Here is a 25,027-nt window from a genome sequence, read left to right on the forward strand (position 1 = left end):
TCAAACTCCAGGGACTCTCATTCTCAAAAATGAATTGTGCTATCTCGGATTAAGGTTAACCTCTGAATAGTATCTATTTTAATTGCGTGTTCACTGTGTCTATTGTGTCATTTGTGTTTTTTAATGTGCAATAAATTATTTTTTATCAAGTTGTCTTGTTATCAAGTGCCTACCTGGTATATCTTTTAAGCAAATAGATTACTATGCAGGAAGTAACCAAGTACTGTTACGCATAAGATTATTGGTTACGTCATGCCAATGTGCTACTCATATGGCTAATTAAGTCCTTAATAAATAATTGAAAACCCTAATGGCGGGTACCTTTTGAAAAAGCAGAGTGAAACGCGTGTCTTATGTTTTAAATAAGCAAACAATTCATAAATGTGATATGTTTGTATGCATGGGATGTATCAAGCCTAAAAATGATGTAATCCCACAAAACGACTGTCTTAAAAATGTATGTATCTTTTAGAAAAGTCCTGTGGGGCTGCAGTGTAACTATATACAGTCTGCTTTGGAAAGCGTAACTTTACGAAACTTGTCCCAGTTAGGTTATGCCATCTATAGATGACCTATAGAAACCTATTGGCCTCTTTTCATGTAAATCACCGGAGAGAACCTTCTACATTCCCCAGAAAGCCGATGGTGGTATTAGGACTCCCGTGTCATAAGCCCGGATGTCTTTTTATTGCTGGTACAGCCCTATATAATAAGAACTGTCCTGGTGGTTAAGTGCACCTATATACCAATAATATAAAATGCTGGTGTGCAGGCAAATAGGGGTGGGATGTATAATAACTGATACATCCCACCAATAGTGGGAATCTTAGCAAGCGTGAGGAACAGCATGTTTACTATGAGCTAAATTCAGAGGCAGAACCTCCAATAGTTCCATCCCTGATTTTAACCACAATGCTATAACTTTAGCTGGGCATGGGTTTAACCAATTTGGATAACAGTTTTTGCCCATTTTCCAGTGTCATTTGCTACCATCCATTACCAGATTTTCATTACACCCAGCCAGATTGATCTGCCAGATAATTGTATAGTGTATGCCCAGCTTTACATTTAAACATGAATACTTTGTCTGCAAATTCAAGAAGCATGTTATGTAAGGCTGTCCATAGTAAATCTCTCTTTCCAGGGTTCTGGTCTTCCATCACAAAGTCATTTATTTTGAGAGCAGGTTGCCCCTCTGCAAACCTAGCCATAGGCACCAGCTCTGTGGGTGCTTTAGGTGCTTGAACACCCATAATATTTGCTCTCAATAACCATGTCTATGTGTGTTTTTAGTCATATGGGGTGAGACTGAATGCTGGCTCCTATATGCCTATCTGCAATCTTCATGCTGTATCAGCACAACTCTGGTACCCGGAAGGCGAGATACTGTAACTTATCAATGAAACTTTCTTGGAGACTGAACAGCAGCAGGCCAAACGCAGAAGTGCTAAACCAATGCATATCTGCTCTGATTCATGTATTGGAGATTTGTAACTCAACAACACAGCCTCTGTGGTGTTCTGCCAATAACAAAGTACATCTGCAATGCTACAAAAAGTCAGAAAGCATTTAATATCTGACTCCCACATGCTCTATTGATGTACTGCACAGCTGGGACTGTGATTCCTATAATCCATATTACTGGCTCTGGACCAAAATACTGTTACTAAGTCACGTGTATATTGGAAGGAAAAACATCTGACTTCCAGGTGTTCTACTTTTGGGATTCTGAACTCCAAATGTGGTTGTATGTACAGTACAGCCTGGTTATATAATGCTCCATTAGCTGGTTAGCAAAGCTGTACAGCCTTGTAAGGAAGGATTTGTTCCACACCACGTGACAGCAGAGAAATATTGCACTAGAATACAGCACCAGATTTATATTTTACAGATTTATCCATGCCACAAATCATGATTTGCTCGACCACTGATGCTTGATGAAATATTTCATATGATATTTATTCTGGAGAGAATGTAAAATTGTTGATAGAATATGCTGCATGTAATACAGAGTAAGCAAGTAATCATTGATATGTGTCAGATTTTATTAAACACTTGTACAATTTAAAAATACAAATAGTACCTTATAGATAATGCTATATATGAAATAAGAATGTATATGAATATGAAATAAACATTAAGACTCATGTACAGAACAGTTCCACAATAGAAACACTTAACTAAATTAAGACTTAATTCTAATAGTACTTAAAATCAAATGTGGCCAGAGAATGACAGCACGGGAAATGTGGAATGATATGCATACATCACAAGTTGATATTTACAGGAACAATGAAAAGTCACCATGGAAATGAAATAATATGAAATTGCTACATTAAATAACAAAAGTTAACTGGTGGTGCCCTCTGCTGGTAACATACAACAAATCCATGTTTAATTTGTATTTATTTTTCTTTAAATAATAAGCTCAGATTTACAACTACAGAATAAATATTGTATTAAAATATACAAGATAATAGTGGGGGAGATGTACTAAGCAGTTAAAAGTGTGGAGAAGTGAGCCAGTGGAGAAGTTACCCATGACAACCAATCAGCTTAAAAGTGTGGAGAAGTGAGCCAGTGGAGAAGTTACCCATGACAACCAATCAGCTGCTCTGTTTAATTTTATATTATGCAAATTATAAATGTTACTTCAATGCTGATTGGTTGCCATGGGCAACTTCTCCACTGGCTTACTTCTCCACTCTTTTAACTGCTTAGTACATCTCCCCCTAAGGGCCATATTCAGGTGTGTTAGCAAACCAAATTGTTTGGGCTAAAAAGCACACTAATGGGCAAAACCATCTGCCCCACCTGCAGTGCACATGGTTTTGCCCATTAGTGTGTTTTTTTTTGTTTGCTAACAAACCTGAATAACCCCTTAGTTATCAGTTATAGGCCCTCATTCTGAGTTGTTCGCTGGTTAGCTGCTTTTAGCAGCAGTGCAAACGCTAAGCCGCCACCCTCTGGGAGTGTATCTTAGCTTAGCAGAAGTGCGAACGAAAGGATCGCAGCGCTGCTACTAAAAAAGATTGTGCCGTTTCTGAGTAGCTCGAGACCTACTCCTAGCTTGCGATCACTGCAGACTGTTTAGTTCCTGTTTTGACGTCACGAACACGCCCTGCGTTCGGCCGGCCATGCCTATGTTTCCCCAGCCACTCCTGCGTTTTTATCTGACACGCCTGCGTTTTCACACACTCCCCAAAAACGGTCAGTTACCTCCCAGAAACACCCACTTCCTGTCAATCACTCAACGATCAGCAGTGCGACTGAAAAGCGTCGCTAGAGCTTGTGTGAAAGTACGTTGCGCGTGCGCATCATACGCATGCGCAGAAGTGCCGATTTTCAGCCTGAACGCTGCGCTGCGAATGAAAGCAGCTAGCGATCAACTCGGGATGACCCCCATTGTCTGTTCATCTAATATTCATTATTTTATTCTTAGCAAACTGGTTGAATGTTAGGTGCTGCATGTTGTCTGTGTAATGTGCTTTAATATGCGGGTAAAGAGCATTTCTGTATGTGTTGTGCTGCTCAGACTTATTTCTCCAAATAGCACACACATTCCTAATTCATTTATCAGTAATAAGGAGTTGTATGTACGAATCTGACATATTTTAGCTATGTGCTGGATTCAATTCTGCACAGATTGAATAGCACCGGGAATGAGCTCCCGGTGCTATTCAATTCAGCACGCTGTCATGTCGGGGAAGGCTGGTTCTCGCGGATTAAACAGGCTGTTTTGCCGCGGGAACCGTCATTCTACTACAAAAGTGCCCGGCATGATGCTGATTCCGCCGCGATAAAGGCAGAAATCAGCATCACGCCAGCGCTTTCGTCGGATTTTGCTTGCACCCCTCCAGAAATCCTCTCATCGGGTGTCACATCTCGCTGAATTGAATTGCATCGGGAGCTAATTCTTGGTGCTATTTAATCGGCGCAGAATTTAATCAAACCCTTTGTTTGAGGCAGGAAATGTGATCAAAATTTTGTAAATGTTTTCATTCTTCTACACTTGTAGTTCAAACTAATAAAACACATTGTTGACTCAAATGCATTCTCTTGGTCGGTTAAGAAAGTATAACTATAAAATCGTAAAGCTCTTTCTAAAAACCAATTTAAATGGAAGGTGATTTATGTTTCCAAAATTCAAATAGGCAATTTAGGAATAGAGTCTAGACAAAATAAAATCTGGTTTTATAAACGTTTTGTTAGGGTTGGTGCAGTCTTCACCACACATAGCTAATGGCCTAATGGCTCTGAGCTTCCAATGGGTTTTATTATTGTAGGGCTTGCCTAGAATAATGCAATGCCCTTTCTTTTGATGGTATTAAACATGAATTACAATCTCAGATAGTTCTCACTTGCAGCACCGGTAGTTCTCCAACTGGGGAAACAATAAATTCCTCCTCTCGTAGTAGACGTAGAAATAGCCTCCGTATATCATTAGGCCATCTGTAAATATTGGTATTTTTCAGCCAGATAGGCACATGTTCCTAGAGAACCAAACAGAGATTTCATGTAATAGGGATAATCTGCAGTACGTTCTTTTCATTATAACTGGACCGGTCATGAGGAATATAATATTAGTCCTTGTTTAACGGCCCAGATGTGACCACACATAATATAATCCATATGTAGAGCTGAGGGACTGCATCTTTGGACAGAACATACAGATCTGGTAATTTTGCAATTCAACCGAACAAGTGAATCCTACACTGTCAGTGCATTGGGCACGCCTCTCAGCATCGTACAAGGTTAATTGACGACGGGAGCACGGCTACATGATGCAGGTAGTCTACATCCTGTCAATGTTTTATGCACAAAAGCACAATTTTTATGGTGTTTTGATGGAACTCTCCCAACCCAAGGCTTCAATTCTTCTCAATAATGTACATTTCAAATCCAATTGTGATAGCTACATAGTATACAATGTTGCCTATACTGTAATTCTGGAGTCTGGACTAAGCAGAAGCCCAATTCTGGGGGCTAGTATACAATTCAGGCATAAATCTGGTAGTTTGTATTACGTTAACAAGTATAGAATGCAGGTTTTGATTGTATTATTATGCAGACCTGCATGTAAATAACTAATCTGGCCTTCTATTCCTGTTCTTTACTACGAACTGCCATTACATAAAACGGCTTTATTCTGTTGCTCTTATTGGCTGATAGTGCCATAGGAGAGGCTGCTTGTACAGTAGAATCTGATTGGCTGTAAGATTTTTCTGCAAAAGTGCCCCTTACAGCTATTAGCTAATGTGAGTGCTGTCTGCTAGTAGCTATTGTCAGCTCCCAGTACCCTTTATTTTATGACCTCTACTGACCCCTTAGTAGTGGTAGAACGCTGCTGTTATTTTAGTACAACTAGAAAAATAATAGATATCCCATCTAGAGTTTTCATCACAACTTGGCACTTTCTAGTTCTAACTGTCGATATAGAAACCACGATTTAGATTCAAAAAGCTTAAATACATGATCCCGTTGATGAGGTTCCAAGGAATCAATAAATGGATTCCATTTCCTATGGAATTTAAGGATACCCTGTTCAATATCTGGGAGTGTGGGGCATCTATCGAAATATAGTAGTTGAAACAAAGTCTGTTTCACTGCGGATAGGAACGGAGGAGTTTTAACTGTCCAGTTCTGCATAATTACTTTTTTTGCCACAGTAATAATCGTGGTTAGTAAAGGAATAATAGCTTGTTTTTCCGTGCCAAGATCCCAGTTATCGAAATTTACACACAATAAAGCCAATGGGTTAAGCTGAAGACGTAGGGAGAAAATAGTATTGATAAAGGATAAGACCTTATACCAATATTTGCTAATTTTTCTACACTCCCATACATTGTGGAGCAAAGTACCTGAAACATGTCCACATTTAAGACATCTCCCTGTCTCGTCAGCGACAATGTGTTTACGTTGGGCTTGTGATATATAGATTCAATATAAAATCTTTACATGAGTCTCCTGTAGAGAGGCTGATGATAAGTATCTCAAGGTATTATCATAGTATTTACACAATGGGGACTGGTCCTGAAGGGGTGGGATCACAGATGTCCATGCTCGCCAAACCGAGGTCCACAGTGATTTTTTAACATTATCGGCCAGCAAGATAGTTAAATCTTTAGTCCTATACGATAAAATGGCGTGCCTGGATATAAGACTAGTTAGGTCATCAGAAAGCTCAGGTGAAAACATAGGTGGGAGTTGTAATGCCGAATCTGAAGAAACATATAGAAGGTGGAGTTAGGGATATCGTACTTCTGTTATAAGTATTGAAAGGAAGGCAAAGGCAAAGAACCCCCAGGGTCAAACACATCACGTGTTGCAGCTATTCCCGCTTGACGCCAGGAATGATACATAGCGTTTTCCAGACCTGGGGTGAACAGGGGGTTTCCCCAAAAAGTAATACATTTGGAATGGAGTGGGTTGCGATGTAAATGCTTATTGGTCATCCGCCACACACGGTATGTATCATAAAAAAGAATATTCCGCAATATTGCAGGCGATATAGAGGTTTTGGGCATATGTAGAAGAGTGCCTGGTGAGAAAGGAGCAAACACGTTCAATTCTAATTGTAAATTCGTATAAATGGCTCGGTAGTGCAGCCAATCCAGAATGTACTGGAACAGAACCGCTTTAGTAAAATGACTAACATTAGGTACCCCAAGACCACCCTGAGATCTGGGTAATTGAAGTTTGGCCAAGGCCGCACGTGGTTTTTTACCTCGCCAGAGGAACGTGGAAAATAGGGAATGACAGTATTTCTGATCCTTTGTAGTAAGGCAAAGGGGTAGCATTTGAATAAAATATGAGAGCTTGGGAAAAATTATACTCTTTAACACCTCCACCCTACCCAGCAAAGAAAGCAGAAGTTCTGCCATCCCTCCAAAAGAAGTTTAATTGCAAATTTAATTTTTATTAGTTTGCAAATGTGAGACAGAAATTTGTTGAGCACACATACTGTATGTGTCAGTAACGTGTGTCTGGTGTACACAAGATGCATATACTATCCTGAGCTCTGCATATAACTGGAAATATGCAACTCTTGTGTTTGGTTTCGTTAAAGTCATTTATGCCTTTTTTTGCTACCAAACCTGCATCATGCCCGTAGTGTCTGTTCCACAGTGTCCCATAGTGTCATAGTTATCTGTTAGCAGTTGTGAACACACACACACACACACACACACACACACACACACACACGTTGTTCCTTTATTTTTACTGTCTACTATTTGGACCTTACCTCTGTAGCATTTGGGAAAAGTACAGGAATGAATCTGAAGTTCATACTCCCTTGTTTAATGAACTCCGTCTGCATCTAAAATAGTATAGAAATAAATACTGACATTCATAACCGTATACTGTACTATATACATTTTACATTTATTTCAGCTCTAGTAAATAAAATGTATTTACACATTGCAAGAGTTGCTAGTTCATACTGAATAGTGGGAATAAAATGATGTTCAGTATGGGTGCTAATTTCTCTTTACATGCCTCTCCTAAATGTGCTCCCTCTTGGTGAGAGGAGATAGAAGGGCCAGGGGAGGAAGATACCAATCTCAGTGCTGCTTCTGGCTGCCATTTCTCCGTGAGAATTGCGCAGGAAGTACTTAGCTTAATTTAAATTATTAAACAAACCCATTGTTCGGCCAATTAGGGAAGTGTGTGTTTTAATATATATCCCTATAAAAACACTAAACTAATGATAAGATTTTAATTTTAAAACACTATTGTTTATAATGTGAAAGAGCTGACTATACAGCTACACTGCGTCAGACTGGCTGACTGGGGATTCGCTTCCAGGCCATTTATGCCGGGACAATGGCCCTCATTCCAAGTTGTTCGCTCGCTAGCTGCTTTTAGCAGCATTGCACACGCTAGGCCGCCGCCCTCTGGGAGTGTATCTTAGCTTAGCAGAATAGCGAACAAAAGATTAGCAGAACTGCTACTAAATAATTCTTAGCAGTTTCTGAGTAGCTCCAGACCTACTCACAGATTGCGATCAGCTCAGTCCCTTTAGTTCCTGGTTTGACGTCACAAACACGCCCTGTGGTCAGCCAGCCACTCCCCCGTTTCTCCAGACACTCCTGCGTTTTTCCCTGACATGCCTGCGTTTTTTAGCACACTCCCGGAAAACGCTCAGTTACCACCCAGAAACGCCCCTTTCCTGTCAATCATTCACCGATCAGCAGTGCGACTGAAAAGCGTCGCACGAACACCAGCAAATCTAATAAGTTTTGTGTTAAATAACTTAGCGCATGCGCTCTGCGTACCATGCGCATGCGCATTTAGCAACAAATCGCAGCATAGCGAAAATCGGCAACGAGCGAACAACTCGGAATGACCACCAATGTTTAGAGGCACCCGGATCTCTGCACTCGCGATGCAGGTAATGGGTGTAAAGAGACGGCTGCTTCTAAACACTGTCCCATCATAAATGGATCAGAAGTGGTTCCCCGGTCAGCCCGTCCGACGCTACAGCTTTATGAGAAACCATTATTTCACAAACCTCACCCTACCTTACCTGAGTGACAACCTATCTCCCTGACCTGACAGTGAAGCTGTAGGTTGTGGCCTGAACCTCTTGGTTTTATCTCTGCTCAAATAACTGAACACTGACAGCTCAGTCATTAGCTCATCTACAAAATGCAGTGACACTCCAGGCTGTGGGCTGTAACCTGAGCATATACAACCAGCCCTTCACAATAAGGGGCTGATTCAGACCTGATCGCTAGGCTACGTTTTCTCACAGCCTGCGATCAGATCTGAACTGCATATGTACCACAATGCGCAGGCGCGACGGACCTCAGCAACGGGGATCGCTGGTCAGCGACGGGATGGTGCGAAAATTCCGAACGCAACGGCAAAAGCAAGGAGATTGACAGGAAGATGCCGTTTGTGGGTGAAAACTGACCGTTTTCAAGGAGTGTCCGGGAAAACGCAGGACGGACCAGGCGTTTGGAGGGAGGGTTTCTGACGTAAGCTCCGGCCCCGATCATCACAGCGGCTGAGTAAGTCCTGGGCAGTGCAGAGACTGCACACACTTATGTTTGTGCAGCTCTGCAGCAAAAGTGAATGCACACCTGCACACACACCATACCCCCTCCCCCTGTAGGCGGCGACTACCTGATCGCAGGGATGCAAAAACCGCCCCCCTAGCGATCAGGTCTGAATAACCCCCTAAATCAGCTGCCATACAGCCTGTGATGAAAGTACTTGCAGGTAAACTACTGTGACAGCATCCAGCATAAAGCCCAGGTAAAAGTGCTGAATGAGATCAGGCCCACTGACGGCCTACTCCAACATTGCTGAACAGTTCCTCTAAAAAGGTTTCTAACTAGCTACATTTTGAAATAAAAGACAATATAATTCAGTGAGTTTAACTACATAGTTTTTTTTGTAGCTTTACCCCCCCCCCCCCAAAAAAAAAAAAACATGAAAGGATAAGTAAACAATACATCATTGTTCCCCTTGAAATACTGAGCATTCATTAGGGTGGTCTTCTAAGTTTGTCTCATTCTGTGATCATATTCGTTTGTATTTGACAATTGTTGCGATGTGTGTGACACAGGCAAGAGATTTTAAAAGGAAAGATTCTACTAAAAAAGTTGATTCAGAGACATAATTGTCTACATTTCATTCTTTTTACTGCTGCTTCAAAACAGTTGTAGAGCTTTGTGTGTGGCAAAATTGGGCGACCAGAATTCGAGAACTCTTCTGTGTGTGCACTCACTACAGTATATCAGATTGGCCAGATTTAGGAAACTCTCTGTGTGTACAAAGTGTTCATTGAAAATGTAATTTGAGAAAAACACCTTTTGAATAAAACTCATAGAAAAGTTGTCTGCGCGTGCACGGTAAGGATGAGAGAGGAAGGGAGGTCGGCTGGTACTCACCATTCTGTGGATGTACCGTGTGTGTAAGCCATGGTTATCCCTACTGTGAATCACATCCTCTCCCACATCCATCTTGTACTGAGGAGTGATTGCTATGATGATCATCACACTTATCTATCAGGCAGGGAAGATGAGGAAAGATGTGAATACAGAACATTAGTCTCCAGGTTCATTTAAAAAATACAAATGACTGAGACATTTATGAAATAATACATATTTAGAATAAAGAAAATTTGCATTTGGTATAGTGTGAGTATAAACTATAAGCTTGAACCTTATGGCATGGATATCAATGTATCCGTTACATCAATGTAAAATTAGTAATATGTCTTATCCTATTTATCTTTTACATATAATATTAAGGGAGAGATCTATCACAGCTTTGAGAGAGATAAAGTACCAATCAGCTTCTGTAATTGTACAGGCTATGGCCCAAATGTATTAAACCTTAACAAGAGATAAAACACAGCCTGTGAAATTGCAGTTGGGGGGGGGGGGGGGGGTACACACGGAGAGATCTGTGCTTAAAATCTAAGCAATCTGACTAGTCAAGCACTGATCTCTTTGTGTGTAAGTCCCACAGCTATAGCGATGCGCGGCCCTGCGTGTCACTATTGTCGATGCTAGATTGGCCTGTATGCAGGCACAATCTAGCACATCACTCATTTCACCCACTGGGGGAAATGAGCGCCCCCCCCCCCCCATCCTCCCCCTCGCTCAGAACATATCGCATGTGCTGAGCGAGGGAGAGATGTGTGCTGAGCTGTCTCTGATAGATCGCTCAGCACACATCTCTGCCCGTCTGTACTAGGCTTTAGGAAGCTGTTGGTTGGTCATTTATCACTCTTTACCCATCTCCACTTTGGAGTACATGTACTAAGCAGTGATAAACGTGAAGTGAGCCGGTGGAGAAATTGCCCATGGCAACCAATCAGCTGCTCTGTATACTTTTATAGTATGCAAAATATAACTGTTACATCAATGCTGATTGGTTGCCATGGGCCACTTCTCCACTGGCTCACTTATCCACTTTTATCACTGCTTAGTACATGTACCCCTTAATCTCTTGTTCGTGCTGCTGAGAGAGAGATAGTTGGCCAAATGTAATAGAGTGAGAGTTTCAGACAGTGAGAGATTTGGTAAGGTTTTGCAGTTTTTTTTTAAAGTGGCAATCATTTACACTGCAAAACCAGGTTGATCTTGCTGTGTAAATGATTGCCACTTTAAAAAAACCTGCAAAACCTTACCAAATCTCTCACTTTTTGAAACTCTCACTCTATTACATTTGGCCCACTATCTCGCTCTCTCCAATTTATCTCACTTCAAGCTTTGATGAATCTCACCCGAACTGAGAGGGATTGAATGCTACGTGTATCTATCTTCTCTGTGCTTTTCTCTTACGTCCTAGAGGATACTGGGGTCCATTTAGTACCATGGGGTATAGACGGGTCCACTAGGAGCCATGGGCACTTTGAGAATTTGATAGTACGAGAAAAGGATTTACCGGTAGGTAATTAAAATCCTATTTTTTTCTAGTTAGGTGGACACTTAAAAACAATAGGGTGATATATACAGGGCCAGATTAAGGGAGGGGTGACAGGAGCCTTAGTCTCGGGCCCCCCATGCACAGGGGGCCCCCACACAGGGTAATTTGACCCTGCAATTGGGATAGTGGCTGCCGCTGCTCAGTCACATGACACATCACGTTCGTGCTGCTGATGAAGGGAATCGGGAGCTGCAGTGCCCTGTGCTGTGGGGGGGGGGGGGGGAGTGGGGGTTGGGGCTGTGGTGGGGCCCTCACAAGCCTTAATCTGGCCCTGGATATAGAGTATAACTCACTACTGCTTTTATATACAGCTGCTGCAAACTTTTGCCACTATGAATCAAGTTCCCATTTAGCGTTGGTCAGCTAGTAAGGTAATGACTGTAATGGCATTAACTGACAGTATAAATCAGTTACATGTTACATGGACGCATTATGTCTGTGTGATATTATTTCCCGCAAAAGGGGTACAGCTCCAAAAGATATTTTGTGCTCTCTAACCTGTATTGCTGCATATTTAAACCACTTTAAAAGTAAAAGTAATTGTCAGCGCAGACAACACCAGATAGGTGAAACATCCCATCCATGGCTTAGAGAACTCATAGACAAATATTGTTTCTGTTTACAGACTATTTCTTACATCACTGAGATATCTTTCCATCCAAGTAATGATATCTATCCCTCGTAGTGATCCTTCAAATACATCAATCTAGGAGAAAGAAAAGCAATAACACTGTAACTCATCCAATGCAAATAGGAAAAAGATTTAAGTATTCACACAAATATTAATGTACAGTATATTATTATGTCAGCTGTCAAATGAAAACAGGAATTAGTTACACAATGCATGAATGGCAGTCTGAAGAGTTAGGTATATGCCTATCCAATTGCAATCCTGCATTATGCTGCTATTTCCTGTTCTCGCAGTGAATGAATGGACAGTGGGGCAGTATATGCCCTACTGCAGCTGACCGACGGACATTCCCCTGTTCCTTTACATGGGAAGGAATGGGGAAATGTCTCCTCCCTGGGGGCGGATCGCTGATATCATGTGACATATATTGTATGTCCCCGATATCGGCGATGGCAGGTAAAATGGCTGGTCGGTAAGTGTGTCCATTCAAAAAGAGAACATTTACAAAAAAAAATGGAGCAAAAAAAAAATCCATAATGCAGCACCTGAACATTGGGCCTAATTCGGACTGAATCACTGCAGCCGCAACGATCGCAGTCTGAAGCCCTTTGCGGAGTGCGCTCGCACCCCCCCCGGGAGCCCAGTGAGATGCTAAAAGCATTTCAGGGCTGCGATCGCCTCTGTCTGATTGACAGGCAGAGGCGGTTGCAGGGCGAGAGGGGGCGTGCCAACGGTGTTAGAATGCCATTGGCAGGGCATGGTCTGGACACCGTTGTGGGGCGGACCGTTGCGCCTGCGTGAGGTCACACGCAGCCGCTGCGACCCGGGACACGGCGGGTAGCCACTTGCCAGCACGCAGGAGCTGCGATGGCATGGAGCTACTCGCTGGGTGCAGAAGCATTGCCGCTGTGCAATGCTTTTGCACCCATACGGGGATGGGGGGAGGGGGATAGTGTCAGGCACACGGGCCGGACTAGCCCTGTGCTGGGTGTCCCCCTGCATGTCTGAGAAACTGATCGTAGATGTGCTAAATTTAGCACATCTACGATCAGATCTGAATTACCTCCAAAATTCAGCAATACACCAGGTGAAATAATTGTGTGAGTCAACATTGAATCAGAGATGGTAAATCAACAGAGTGAGAGAGTACGTTCTCTGCAGGACCTTGTTCTGGCATTTCTGCTCATAGGAAAATGTAAAGTACACTAATTATTGTGCTGCAAAGACCAGATATCTGTGTGTGTTCTGTCCCCTGATTTTGTTTTGTATTACTGTTCTGCCCTCATGTGCATTGTGTGGCAGTAAGCAGGAGGGAGGAGAGCTGAAGTGTTCCTGTAGATGTGTAACAAAATCAGGATGACACTTGCAGCATTAGTGTAATACAGGTCTTTACTCAGCATGTGCCAGATACTAATACCCCTTTCACACCGCACAAATAACCAGGTATCGATCCGGCATATTGCCGGGTCGGTGTGCGGTCTGAAAAGGGCAAAGCCGAAATTGCGGGTCGCCTGACCCGGCAATTCAACCCGGGAATAAAGCAGTGTTATACCCGGGTTGAATACCGGGTCAGTGGCTGCGTAAATGGGATCCCGGGTCGATGCGTCCCGGGACCCGTTTACTACAGCAGGGAGAGGCGGCGCGGAGATGATCTCATCTCCCAGCGCCGTCTCCACCTCCACCCCTGCTGCCGGCTCTGCCCCCCTGCTGCTATGGCAACCCGCCCGGCATATTGCCAGGTCGGGGAAGCCTGCAGCAGCGGCCAATGCCGGATCCCACCCGGAAAGGACTCGTTTCCAATTCCCGGGTGGGATCCAGCATTGCCAATGTGAAAGGGGTATAAGTGAAAGTAACAGGAGACAAACAGGAAGTGAGTCACCTCGGCATGACATCATCTCCCCTTTCAAACTGGAAGGATGCAGAACATAGATGAAACAAATGCAACAATGTGACAATGTTAGGCGTGAACAAAAGAAAAGACTATGGCCCTCATTCCGAGTTGATCGCTCGCTAGCTGCTTTTAGCAGCAGTGCACAGGCTAGGCCGCCGCCCTCTGGGAGTGTATCTTAGCTTAGCAGAAGTGCGAACGAAAGGTTAGCAGAACTGCTCATAAAAAATTTTATGCAGTTTCTGAGCAGCTCGAAACTTACTCCTACCTTGCGATCACCTCAGTCAGTTTAGTTCTTGGTTTGACGTCACAAACACGCCCTACGTTCGGCCAGCCACTCCCCCATTTCCCCAGACATGCCTGCGTTTTTACCTGTCACGCCTGCGTTTTTTAGCACACTCCCTGAAAACGGCCAGTTACCACCCAGAAACACCCACTTCCTGTCAATCACTCACCGATCAACACAGCGACTGAAAAGCGTAGCTCAACCATGTGCAAAACTGCATAGCTTTGTGTGAAAGTACTTTGCGCGTCCGTACTGCGGCCCGTACGCATGTGCAGAAATGCCGCTTTTTCCCCTAATCGCCGCGCTGTGACCGAAAGCAGCTAGCGATCAACTCGGAATGAGGGCCATTGTACAATACAGTTTTGGAAATTTGGGTTGGGTTTGGACACACGGCCCGATTTGGTAATGGTACACTGGGAAATTGAACCTATAGGCATGTCCGCTGTGACACCAGAGGGCTCTATTACTTCAGAAGTGGTCTCTGAGGAAGGACTGTCCATGCAATGCAAATCATCACTGACATTGGTTGCAGCTGTGGTAGAAACTGATGAGTCAGGCTGTGTAGAGCTTTCTTCAGGTACACTTAACAGATGGCGGCGGTTGCGTTCATAGAGGGCATTATCAGACTGTACCACGTAGCTATTTGGACGACCTGCAGGATGCTGAACCACTGCCATTCTGTTAAATCCTTGCTCGGTTTGCATGTGGACAGGCTGGCCTGGAGACAGTGGTGGCAGGCAGTATGCTGATCTGTCATAAGAAGCTTTGGCAGCCATTCTGCGCTTGCTGATGTTCTCCCATACCTGTGGCTCTACTCTGGGTTGCAGGAGCTGCTTTGCCATTGGGATGCCTGTGCGGGTGCGCCGTGCTAATAGGCACTGTGAAGGGGATGGAAGTCCATCTCGGGGCGTGTCTCTCAAGTTTAACAGTGCCAAGTATATGTCCGATCCATCTCGCGCACATTTTTCCATTAGGTGCTTTGCAGAGCGGACTGCACGCTCTGCTAATCCATTTGACTGTGTGTAGTGTGGACTACTAGTGATGTGCTGGAAGTCCCATGTATTTGCAAAGTCCTTGAACTCTACTCTTGAATTGCATGGCATTATCAGTGATCAGCTGCTGTGGGGTGCCATGTGCTGAAAAGTGTCTCTTCAGCTTTGCAATGACCATTTGACTTGTGGTGCTGGGCAAGTAGTTTATCTCGAACCATCCTGAATAGGAGTAAACTAGTACCAGGTACTCCTTCCCCCTCCATTTGACTAGATCAGCCGCAAGAATGGACCACGGAAGATCAGGAATGTCATGGAACAGCATGGGCTCCCGTGGCAGGTGTGGACGCAAGGCATTGCAGGGTGCACAAAATGAGACAGCACGGTCAATGTCACCATACATGTAGGGCCAGAACATGGTTTTATGGGCCCTACGCTTGGTAGCCTCCAGGCCCTGGTGCATCTGCTGGGTGTAGAACGTCTGAAGAGCAGCCGGAATCACGAAGTGATGACCCCACAGGATGACAGCATCAGGCACGGTGAGCTCATCTCTCATAAAGTAGAAGGAGCGAAGGCAGTGCAGCAGTTCCTTGGAAGAGGATGGTCAGCAGTTGAGAATTACAGCAGAGAGACACTGGCAAAGATCATCCGCAAGTGTAGCAGCACGCAGCTCTTCCAGCCGTTTGGTAGGGAGCACCTCCACAGCCATGACCTCATAGTCATCCTCAGCAGCGTTCATGTCAGTAGTCGAAAGGAAGGCTATAGACAGAGCATCAGCAATGTATATTTCTTTGCCTCGCTTATATATGACATCCAGGTTGTACCGCTGCAGCTTGAGCATCATGCCCTGAATACGGGAAGAAGCAGAGTGGATGGGCTTCTTCAGTATGGTTATGAGAGGCTGATGGTCGGTTTCCACCGTGACAGGACAGCCATAGATGAAGAAATGGAAACGGTTGCAGGCGAACACCAGTGCCAACAGTTCCTTCTCAATTTGTGCATACCTGGTTTCAGTGTCAGTGAGAGCCCTGGAAGCAAAAGCCACCGGTTTGCGGTGTTGGAAGCACACGGCCCCTAGACCACTCTGTGAAGCGTCGGCAGAGAGGACTACCAGATTATGCACGTTGAAGTATTGCAGGACCGGTGGATTTGTCAGCATGGTCTTCAATCGATCAACAGCAGCCGTGTGTGCATCCAGCCAGCATCATTCTGAATCCTGGTGGAGTAGCTGCTGCAAAGGTGCTGTGGTTTCACTGTATTGCGGAACAAATTTAGACAGGTAGTTGGTCATCCCCAGGAAACATTGCAGTGCCTGTTAGTCAGCCGGAAGCGGAATTTGCTGGATGGCATTGATTTCATTCGGATCCGGTTTGACGCCTTGACTAGTGAGCATGTGGCCCACGTACGCCACTTCTGTAATTCTAAACTTGCATTTGTCTGGGTTGAGCTTGAGGTTCAAAGCACGGGCCCGTTCAAGTACCTGGTGCAGTCGCTGGTCGTGTTCTTCCTTATTGCGGCCCCACACCAGGATGTCATCGACGATGATTTCACAGGGATAGCCTGCAAACAGTTGCTCCATGCAACGTTGGAAGACCTCACTGCCTGTAGTTATTCCATAGGGCATGCTAAGGAAGACATACCGCCCTATCGGGGTCATGAATGCGGTGAGCAGGGACGACGTTCTGTCCAAAGGGATTTGCCAGAAACCGCACTTTGCATCCAGGGTACTGAAAACTGTGGCACCTGGCATGTCAGCAATCACTTGCTCGATGGCGCGGAGAGGGTGATATGGACGCAGCAGTGCTTTGTTCAAGTGTACTGGATCAATACAAAGACGTACAGTCCCATCCTTTTTTGATGCGGCCACCTTGGCAGACACCCACTGTGTCGCTTCCTCTATGGGGGCAATGACACCCAATTGAGTCATTCTGTGGATCTCTTTAATGATTTTGTCTTTCATTGCGATAGGACCCCTCCGGGGGGCACAGACAGTAGGTACAATGGAGTCATCCAGCCTCATATGGTACACAACAGGAAGCTTGCCATGTGTACTGCAATCTAATCAATCCTGAAAGTCTTTTATCTCTGGGACGGTCATCTGTATTGCGTGTACCTCAGGCCCCAATTTGAGAAGGCCTATCTTCATACTGTCAGGGAGGCCTAGCAGTGGTTTAACCTTTTGATCCACAATGTGGAATAGCAAATCAGCACGGGTAAACTTTAGCTTTGTGGTACCCAGTGTGGTGATGATCTGGCCACCATAAGCTATCAAGTTGATCTGGGTTTATCTGTGCAGTTGGATCTATTTTACGTAATTGTTTGTAGGATATGACATTGCACTTCGATCCTGAGTCTATTTTGAGCTTGGCCACCTTGTTCATATGCTTTGTTCTCAGTTTGATAAATATTTTGCCCTTTTCATCCAAGTGGTCTACACTATCACAAACTGTCATGCGAACCGATTCACACCCAAGCTCCGTTTCAACCTGGTTAATCCGCCGTGGTGAGCGGCTATAGCGCGACTCAGACTGTCGCTTTATGGAAGTTTGATCTTTGGAACGGCAGCACCTTGCAAAATGATTCCATTTGCCACATGCATTACATAGTTTGTCATATGCGGGGCAGCTTTGTTTGTCTGGAGGGTGCTGTGCCATGCAGTTCCAACATGTGGAGGATTGGCGCGGAGTGACCGCCATGACACACACCTCAGCGTCCTTTCTTAGTTCCCTTGTGCCCTTTTCAGAATGCTGATAGAGATATTTATGGCAGTTTCTAATGTGAGGCCCTTCTCCCGCAGCAGCTGTGCACGTACCTTGTCGCTGCGTATGCCGCATACGATTCTGTCACGGGTAAGCTCCTCTGTGAGAATACCAAAATTGAACTTCTTTGCCAACAGCTTTAGCGTAGAGACATAGGACTGTATAGTGTCATCATTCTTTTGGTTTGTGCTGTTGAAAGCATGCCTGTCCATGATTACATTCTTTACTGGCATGCAGATCTCTTCAAACTTTGCAATTAGGATGTCAGGATCCTCTCTGTCTTCTCCGTCAGCGTATACAAAAGCATCTGATTTGTCCACAGCATCGGTGCCTGCGAGGTTCAGCAGCATATATGCCTGGACTTTTTTTTTTACTTGTCTGAAAGGCCTGCTATGGAGTATACATGCCATTCCCTTTTAAACCTCAGCCAGTAGTCAGCCACGTTTTCATCAAATATCAGCGGATCTATTCTCCTGAGACCTTGCGCCACGGCATCCCAGTTCTGACACCATGTAGATGTGTTACAACAAAATCAGGCCGACACTTGCAGCATCAGTGTACTACAGGTCTTTACTCAGCATGAGTCAGACACCAAGTGGAAGTAACAGGAGACAAACAGGAAGTGAGTCACCTCGGCATGACATCATCTCCCATGATGCAGAGCATGCATTTACAGTTCCTATTGCTGCAAAGGGCAAACTCCCATCAATAAACTCGCCTCCTGACCGCCGGTCACATAACTACATCCCAAATTGTTACGCTGGGCGTCATCTAGTGGCCACGGTGCTCAAAACACTTGAATTCCCCCCATAGAAGTGAGAAGCAGCATTAGCCTTTTATTATATAGGATTATAATGTGACAATTTTTGAAAACTGATAAAACTCACTGTTGCCTGGAACCCATTGGAGCATAGAAGATTGGCAAGCTGTATAACGGAGTTTGCAGCGTCCAATGAATATGTTATGAAAACTCTGCCTGAAAGACAAAACAAACAATATATCAACTATGTGCATGTATTTATTTTACTGGCTGCTTGAAAATAAGATATTAGGACTTGCTTAAAAAGATTTTTAATCAGTTAAACTTTTAATAAATGTATTTAATTAAAAAAGGTACAAATTCATGGTACAAACCATCTTAAAATAAAAACTTACTGCTATCTTTTTGAATGCGAAATGGAAAATTGACTATACAAATTTTCAAGGCTTTGGACCTAAGTTTATTCATATTTTTCAGACACCCTATGACTGCCGGTTTGACTATTAACGCACTGAATACCAGTTATTTCACACTGCACAGGAGGATTGGACAAGGATGCCCACTAAGGGGTGTATCTACCCCTTGGCCAGGATGGCACTCGCCAGGAGCACCGGCAGAGCTGGGGCGCTGTCCGGCTGTGCCATCCATAGCCAGTAACAGTGAATGGTGCAGGGTAGAGTGCAGATGTGTCTGTGAGGAGCCGCATGTCCCGGACTCCGAGTCATCATCGCAGAGGTGAGGGAGGGGGGAAAGTGGGTTTCTCCTTCGTATCTGAGCCAGCCAGGAGGGATGAACCGGCTGCAGACACAGCTCTCTCTCTCTCTCTGTGACAGCGGGTGGTGGAGCTGCTTTGTCTCCTGATCCTCCCACGGACATATCAAAGGCGCCGTGTGTGGATTGGTTGACGTGCTGATGTGCTGGCAGCGGCGGGAGTGACCGAGCGGTGGGTGCGGACTCAGCGCCGGAACATGGGTGAGAAAGGAGGCTGTGTCTGTGGTTAAGGGAGAGGCCAGAGGGCAACGGCGCTACCAAGGCACAGAGGATGAGGGGAGGTTTGGGGTGGGGGAGACATTTAGTAGGTTGGTGTCTTGACGCGAATGGAGTATAGAATTTCAATATGCTATCCCTCTATATCTCCTCTCCCATTTTCTATAATTGAAGACGGGAGATGGCGTATGGGTGTGTGTGTGTGTGGGGGGGGGGGGGGGGTATATTAAGGTATTTGGGGAATAGCCTATTGAGGAGGTGTATGAGGGATGGTCTATTAAGGGGAAGGGGTGTATATGGGGGGAGCTGGCCTATTAAAGAGAAGGGTATATGGGGAGCTGACCTATTGAAGAGAAGAGTATAGGGGGGGGTTGGCCTATTGAGGATAAGAGGTAAATGGCGGGGTTGGCTTATTGAGGGGGGGGGGGTATGGGGTGGTGGATTGAGAAGGGGAATATGGGGGGGGTGTACATTGAGGGGAGGGCCAATTAGAACTGGCATATAATTATGTATATATGGGGGAGAAGGGGTATGGTGGAAAGCCAAATTAGGGAGAAGAGCTGCAGATGGCTGGCATTTGGAAGGCACATGTGGCGGGCGGGGGTGGGGGGGGCTGAGTTGCTGGCATTTTAGAGGTGTAGCAGAAATGGTGATGAAGAGACTGGTAGTTTAGATGAGAATGGATATCGGGTATGCTGACATGCTAAGGCAAAGGGATATGGAGGAGGAGCTACCAGTAACAGTCTGCCGGCAGACACCCGTTCACATACTTCTCATGACATTGAAGTAAGTGGTTTGAGCTTCACTTTTACCTAGACTGAGGACCTGGTTATCCCACTGTGAGTGACCTGTCTACTTCCATACCAGAAGGACTATGTTTTTTGGCTGGTATCATCTGGGGAACCTGATGGGACAATCTCGGTGATTTCATTACAGCACTTGTCCTTATATCCTAAGACTGATCATTGCTATCCTGAGGATTATAAATACCAATCCAGTGAATAATTCGCTCACCAAGTGTATCACTGGTTTTTTATGTTTTTTGTTGTATGTGGTTGTTCTGTTTGTATTAAGTATACCGGTATTAGGAATCACTTACCCTAATTTTAATTATCTATTATTATCATCTTTTTTGATCCTATTGAAACAAGCTAGGATTCTATATGGTTCATTTTTAATTTCCTGTTTTATGTTAGGGAAATAAAGTTTATATTCTATTTTGAAATAGTGTTGGTGTCACTGTTACTTACCATTCTTTGATAAACTATAGAGAATACACTTGATGAAACTAGCGCTGGGAGATATTCTTTCATTTTTGTACCAATTGTGAGGGTAGTGGAAATCCTCATCTCTCCTATGTAGCAGCTTAAGTATACCAAGTGAGGCTTATTGGCGCAGTCCTCTATCCTCTTTTTTGTTTATATGGAGGAGGGGTGCTGGTGTTTAAAGTAGATGGGGTATGGATGGTGCTGTCATGAGAAGTTAGCTGGCAAATTGAGAAGGGGTGTGTGTTAAAGGAGAAGGGTATGGGGGGGCTGATGTGTTAGAGTGAAGCGACACTGCTGTTTTTAAAGGAGGGAACAGACTGGGAGGGCATAAATTGTGGGAAGGGGAGATAGAAGAAGGCCTGGATTTTGATGAAGGACAGAATGGCTGATATGATGGGACAGTAGTTTTATCTCAGCTACACAGCAATAGTTCATACAATAGTTCATACACATGTACCGATGGTGTAATCCTATTTCAAATATGGGGGGGGGGGGGGGGCGCCAGACCCGTAATTTGACAGGGGGGGCTTACCAGGCGCTTCTTGTTCCACATGAGCTGTCATCACCGACTTCACCCGGTACAGGTGTCCTGACGGATCGGTCGCTGAAGCTGGTGCGGTGCGTGGTCCCAGATCCAGGTGCAGTGGGCTGCGGCTTTTGCCTTGTGGTTTTACTTTATATGTGATACACAGCCCACAGAGTGGGCCATAAGGGTACGAGTCCACTGCTATTCATTTGACCTATCCTGTGTATATATGTGGTTTATGAATTAAACTGATTTGCACTATGAGCACATTATCCTTCTTTTGCTATTTCCAGATACTTTGCTCTTGAGAGTCAGAGCTTTATGAGAACTGCTGCGTTGTGAATATACTCCGGTGCTACAGCCCAGTGTTGTGCTTTTACCTGTGGACTGAGACTAACTAATCACCAGCGCACCTGTACACATCTCTTGTCTGTGGACATATATATATATATATATATATATATATACAAACAAACAAACATACAAACATACAAACAGAAAACCCAGTACTCACCAATGTAAGCTCACTTATCCTCAACAATTGGGATGGCGAGTGCCGTGTCACGTGCACCCCACCCTTTGAGTGGTTAGTGCATTGCTGTACCCCGCTTCTGGGGTGGCGAGTGCTGTGGTTTTCTTTTTGCGTATATGATGGGGTTAATCTATGGTTAACTCTTATTAACCGTGGCCACTAGCTTTCTCATGCACCCCTGTGTGGACTCTATTATCCTGAACCTGTCTCAGCTGTTGCTTAGCAAACTATCTAAGCCAATGTAAGGTGACGAGTGTACCTTTAAAAGCCATAAAGTCTGTGGCAGGTGCACCTTAAATCTAGCAGGCAGATGATGTGTGTAACAGCAGTGAGAGTAGTCAGGTTTTAAGACTCTGTGATAGTGTAGGACCTGCTTGAAGGTGGGGTACCTTGGCGAGCGGTTTGCAGGCTTCCGTGCATTGGCCAATCCACTAACTAAACCCCCATCATTTATTTATTGAATTGTTGAGGATAAGTGAGCTTACATTGGTGAGTGCTGGGTTTTCTGTTTGTATGTATTAGAGCGATGTGGTCATGGGCTACATGCACCCCACCCTGTGAGTGGTAAGTGCAGCTGTGTACCCCTCTTTTGGGATGGTGAGTGCCGTGTCACGTGCACCCCACCCTTTGAGTGGTTAGTGCATTGCTGCACCCCGCTTCTGGGGTGGCGAGTGCTGTGGTTTTCTTTTTGCGTATATATATATATATATATAGTGCATATATATGATGCACATATACAGAAACCCCCTGAACCCCTGCAAATATTGTGTGTGTATGTATATATATATTTATATATATATATATATATATATATATATATATATATGTGTGTGTGTGTAGATAGATAGATATGTATAGCCTCAATAGACTGACAGCACAGGCACCACAAGCACCACAACCATTCTTTCCCCCCCAGTGGCGTAAGTTTGTCCCAGTTGCCCGGAGGCAAGAAATATATTGGTGCCGCCCCCCCATGTATATATATAATTTGCTCCTGCATAATAAGCCTGCAGATTCTAACTATATGAAGCTACTACAATACCATTGCAACTAGGCAGATCTATGTAGGGGTCCAGCCACACACTACATAGATCTGCTCAGTCCCTCACAATGCTGATTATTTCTCTGACAATTCATTTTCAAGTGTCATATCCAGGATTAGAACCCACAACCTTTTACACTGAAAGCATGCACCTTACTGATGGAGATATTTGCTGTTACATAGGAAGTGTGAGAATTCTAACTATATGATGTTACGTGTAATTGTCAGAGAAATAACTGCACATAGTTAGAAATGTCATGCTTCCTTTATAGGAGCAAATAGCTTCATCAGTAAGGTGTCTGCTTCCAGTATATCTATAATAAAGACGGTGTGATTTGTAAGGTGTAGTGGCTAGTGGGGAAGTCTGCTACGGAAGAGATACCGGCTGTTGTCAATTAACTTATTTGATTAATGTTGCTGAACACACAGAACAGGAGGAGAGGTGCCCCCCTTCAAAGCAGGAGCCCGGCGGCAGGTGACTCCGTTGCCTCCCAGAGCTTTGCCTCTGTTTCCCCCACCCCCCTAGACAGCACACAAACACCATGATTATTCCTCATTATCTCCTCCCCACTCCCCATACTGCTGTGTCACCGCACTCATGCTGGTCAACGACAGCTTAATTTATTATTAAATACCTGTGCCCGCCCGCCCCCGGCATACAGTCACAGCACCTCGCTGACTGTGCCGCTACCATCCGCCAGGCTCCCTCTCACTGGCATCACTGCTCAAGCTTCACCACGTGGTCAGCCTGAGAGAAGCTGCTCGGTGCTCCACCTACATGCCAGCAGCCAACCTCTCAGTGCATACATGAGGCAGCAGTTGCAGGTGCGCTGATGCTTAGAGCTCCGGCAGACATTACAAAAAGCTACAGAGCAAATTCCCACGTCGCTCTTCCCTTTTCTACAAGTGCTGAGCTATTTAAATAAAGTGTTGCAGCTGCTGACTGATATATATATACACACGTTTATACGTCCCACACTACATCTACAACATTTCTGGGGGCCTGGCCAAATGGAAGGCTACTTTCCTAGACTTAGATCTTCCCAAAGTGGTAAAGGGCACAAAACAAGTAAGAATTTGATTTCTGCTACTTACTCTTAAATTAATTACAAAGTTTTACATAGGGCCAACTACACCCCCAAATTAAAGTGTGTAATAGGCCAATCTTGTAATTCAGACTACTACAAATGCAGTTCGCCAGAAGCAGATATCTATCATTGTCTCTGGTCCTGCCCCAAGGTCACTGAATTTTAGGACGTGGTATATCGCTCTATAATGGACACTCTACACATTAATATTCCCATGTCGCCTAATTGGGTTTTCTGTAGTAAACTCTCCCTGGAAGCATCCTGTAGAAAAGGTAGCAGATGACTTTTAACAAAAATAGCCAGTGCTGCAAAAGAGACGATCCTATCACAGTTGATTGAACCAACAACCACCATTCTATCCTTATTGTTCCCCCGGCTCTCAGATCTCTTCACAATGAACTGGACTGCAACGTCCATAAATAAGGAATTCTTAGCTGAAAGGTTTTTCTCTGTCTGGCTACCTTATGTACAGTCTTTGTCGCCAGAAATGAAGTCGGTACTTAAACATAGCTTCCAATTGACAACTTGGCATAACTTGACACTCCTGGATGAGGGCGCAACCTTCTAGTCCTAGACGCATTGCCATTCCAGGTTTTTGAAATGTCTTTTTAGCCATTTAATATCACCCTACTGTATCTGATATATAATGTTATCCTACAGATATTCTACTTTTTGATTCTGTGTTTTTTTGTGGATTAATACTCCTGGTCAGTTGTTAGGAGTTCTGATGTTTTGTGATCATATTTCTCCTTTGGTGGGTACACAATAGGCGATGTGCTCTATGAGCGACGTCATCTAGTGTTTTTCCCTCCCAGGCTGGGCA

General features: G+C 44.4%; 1 protein-coding gene across 3 annotated transcripts in view; it reads right to left on the reverse strand.

Annotated features, from left to right (window-relative positions):
- Nucleotides 1–2,020: 2,020 nt before the first annotated feature.
- The window catches only part of TRAF3IP2 (TRAF3 interacting protein 2), an 81,440-nt gene continuing 58,433 nt past the window's right edge, over nucleotides 2,021–25,027 (reverse strand). For all 3 annotated transcript variants that reach the window (XM_063917147.1, XM_063917148.1, XM_063917146.1), the window contains 5 exons: nucleotides 18,889–18,977; nucleotides 12,086–12,154; nucleotides 9,903–10,016; nucleotides 7,247–7,321; nucleotides 2,021–4,493 (listed from right to left, as the gene is read on the reverse strand). In XM_063917147.1, coding sequence (XP_063773217.1) covers nucleotides 4,347–4,493; nucleotides 7,247–7,321; nucleotides 9,903–10,016; nucleotides 12,086–12,154; nucleotides 18,889–18,977 — 494 coding nt within the window. In that variant the 3' untranslated portion in view covers nucleotides 2,021–4,346. The remainder of the gene's footprint in view (nucleotides 4,494–7,246; nucleotides 7,322–9,902; nucleotides 10,017–12,085; nucleotides 12,155–18,888; nucleotides 18,978–25,027) is intronic.

Source organism: Pseudophryne corroboree, chromosome 4 (assembly GCF_028390025.1).
Source record: "Pseudophryne corroboree isolate aPseCor3 chromosome 4, aPseCor3.hap2, whole genome shotgun sequence".
NCBI classification, from domain to species: Eukaryota; Metazoa; Chordata; class Amphibia; order Anura; family Myobatrachidae; genus Pseudophryne; species Pseudophryne corroboree.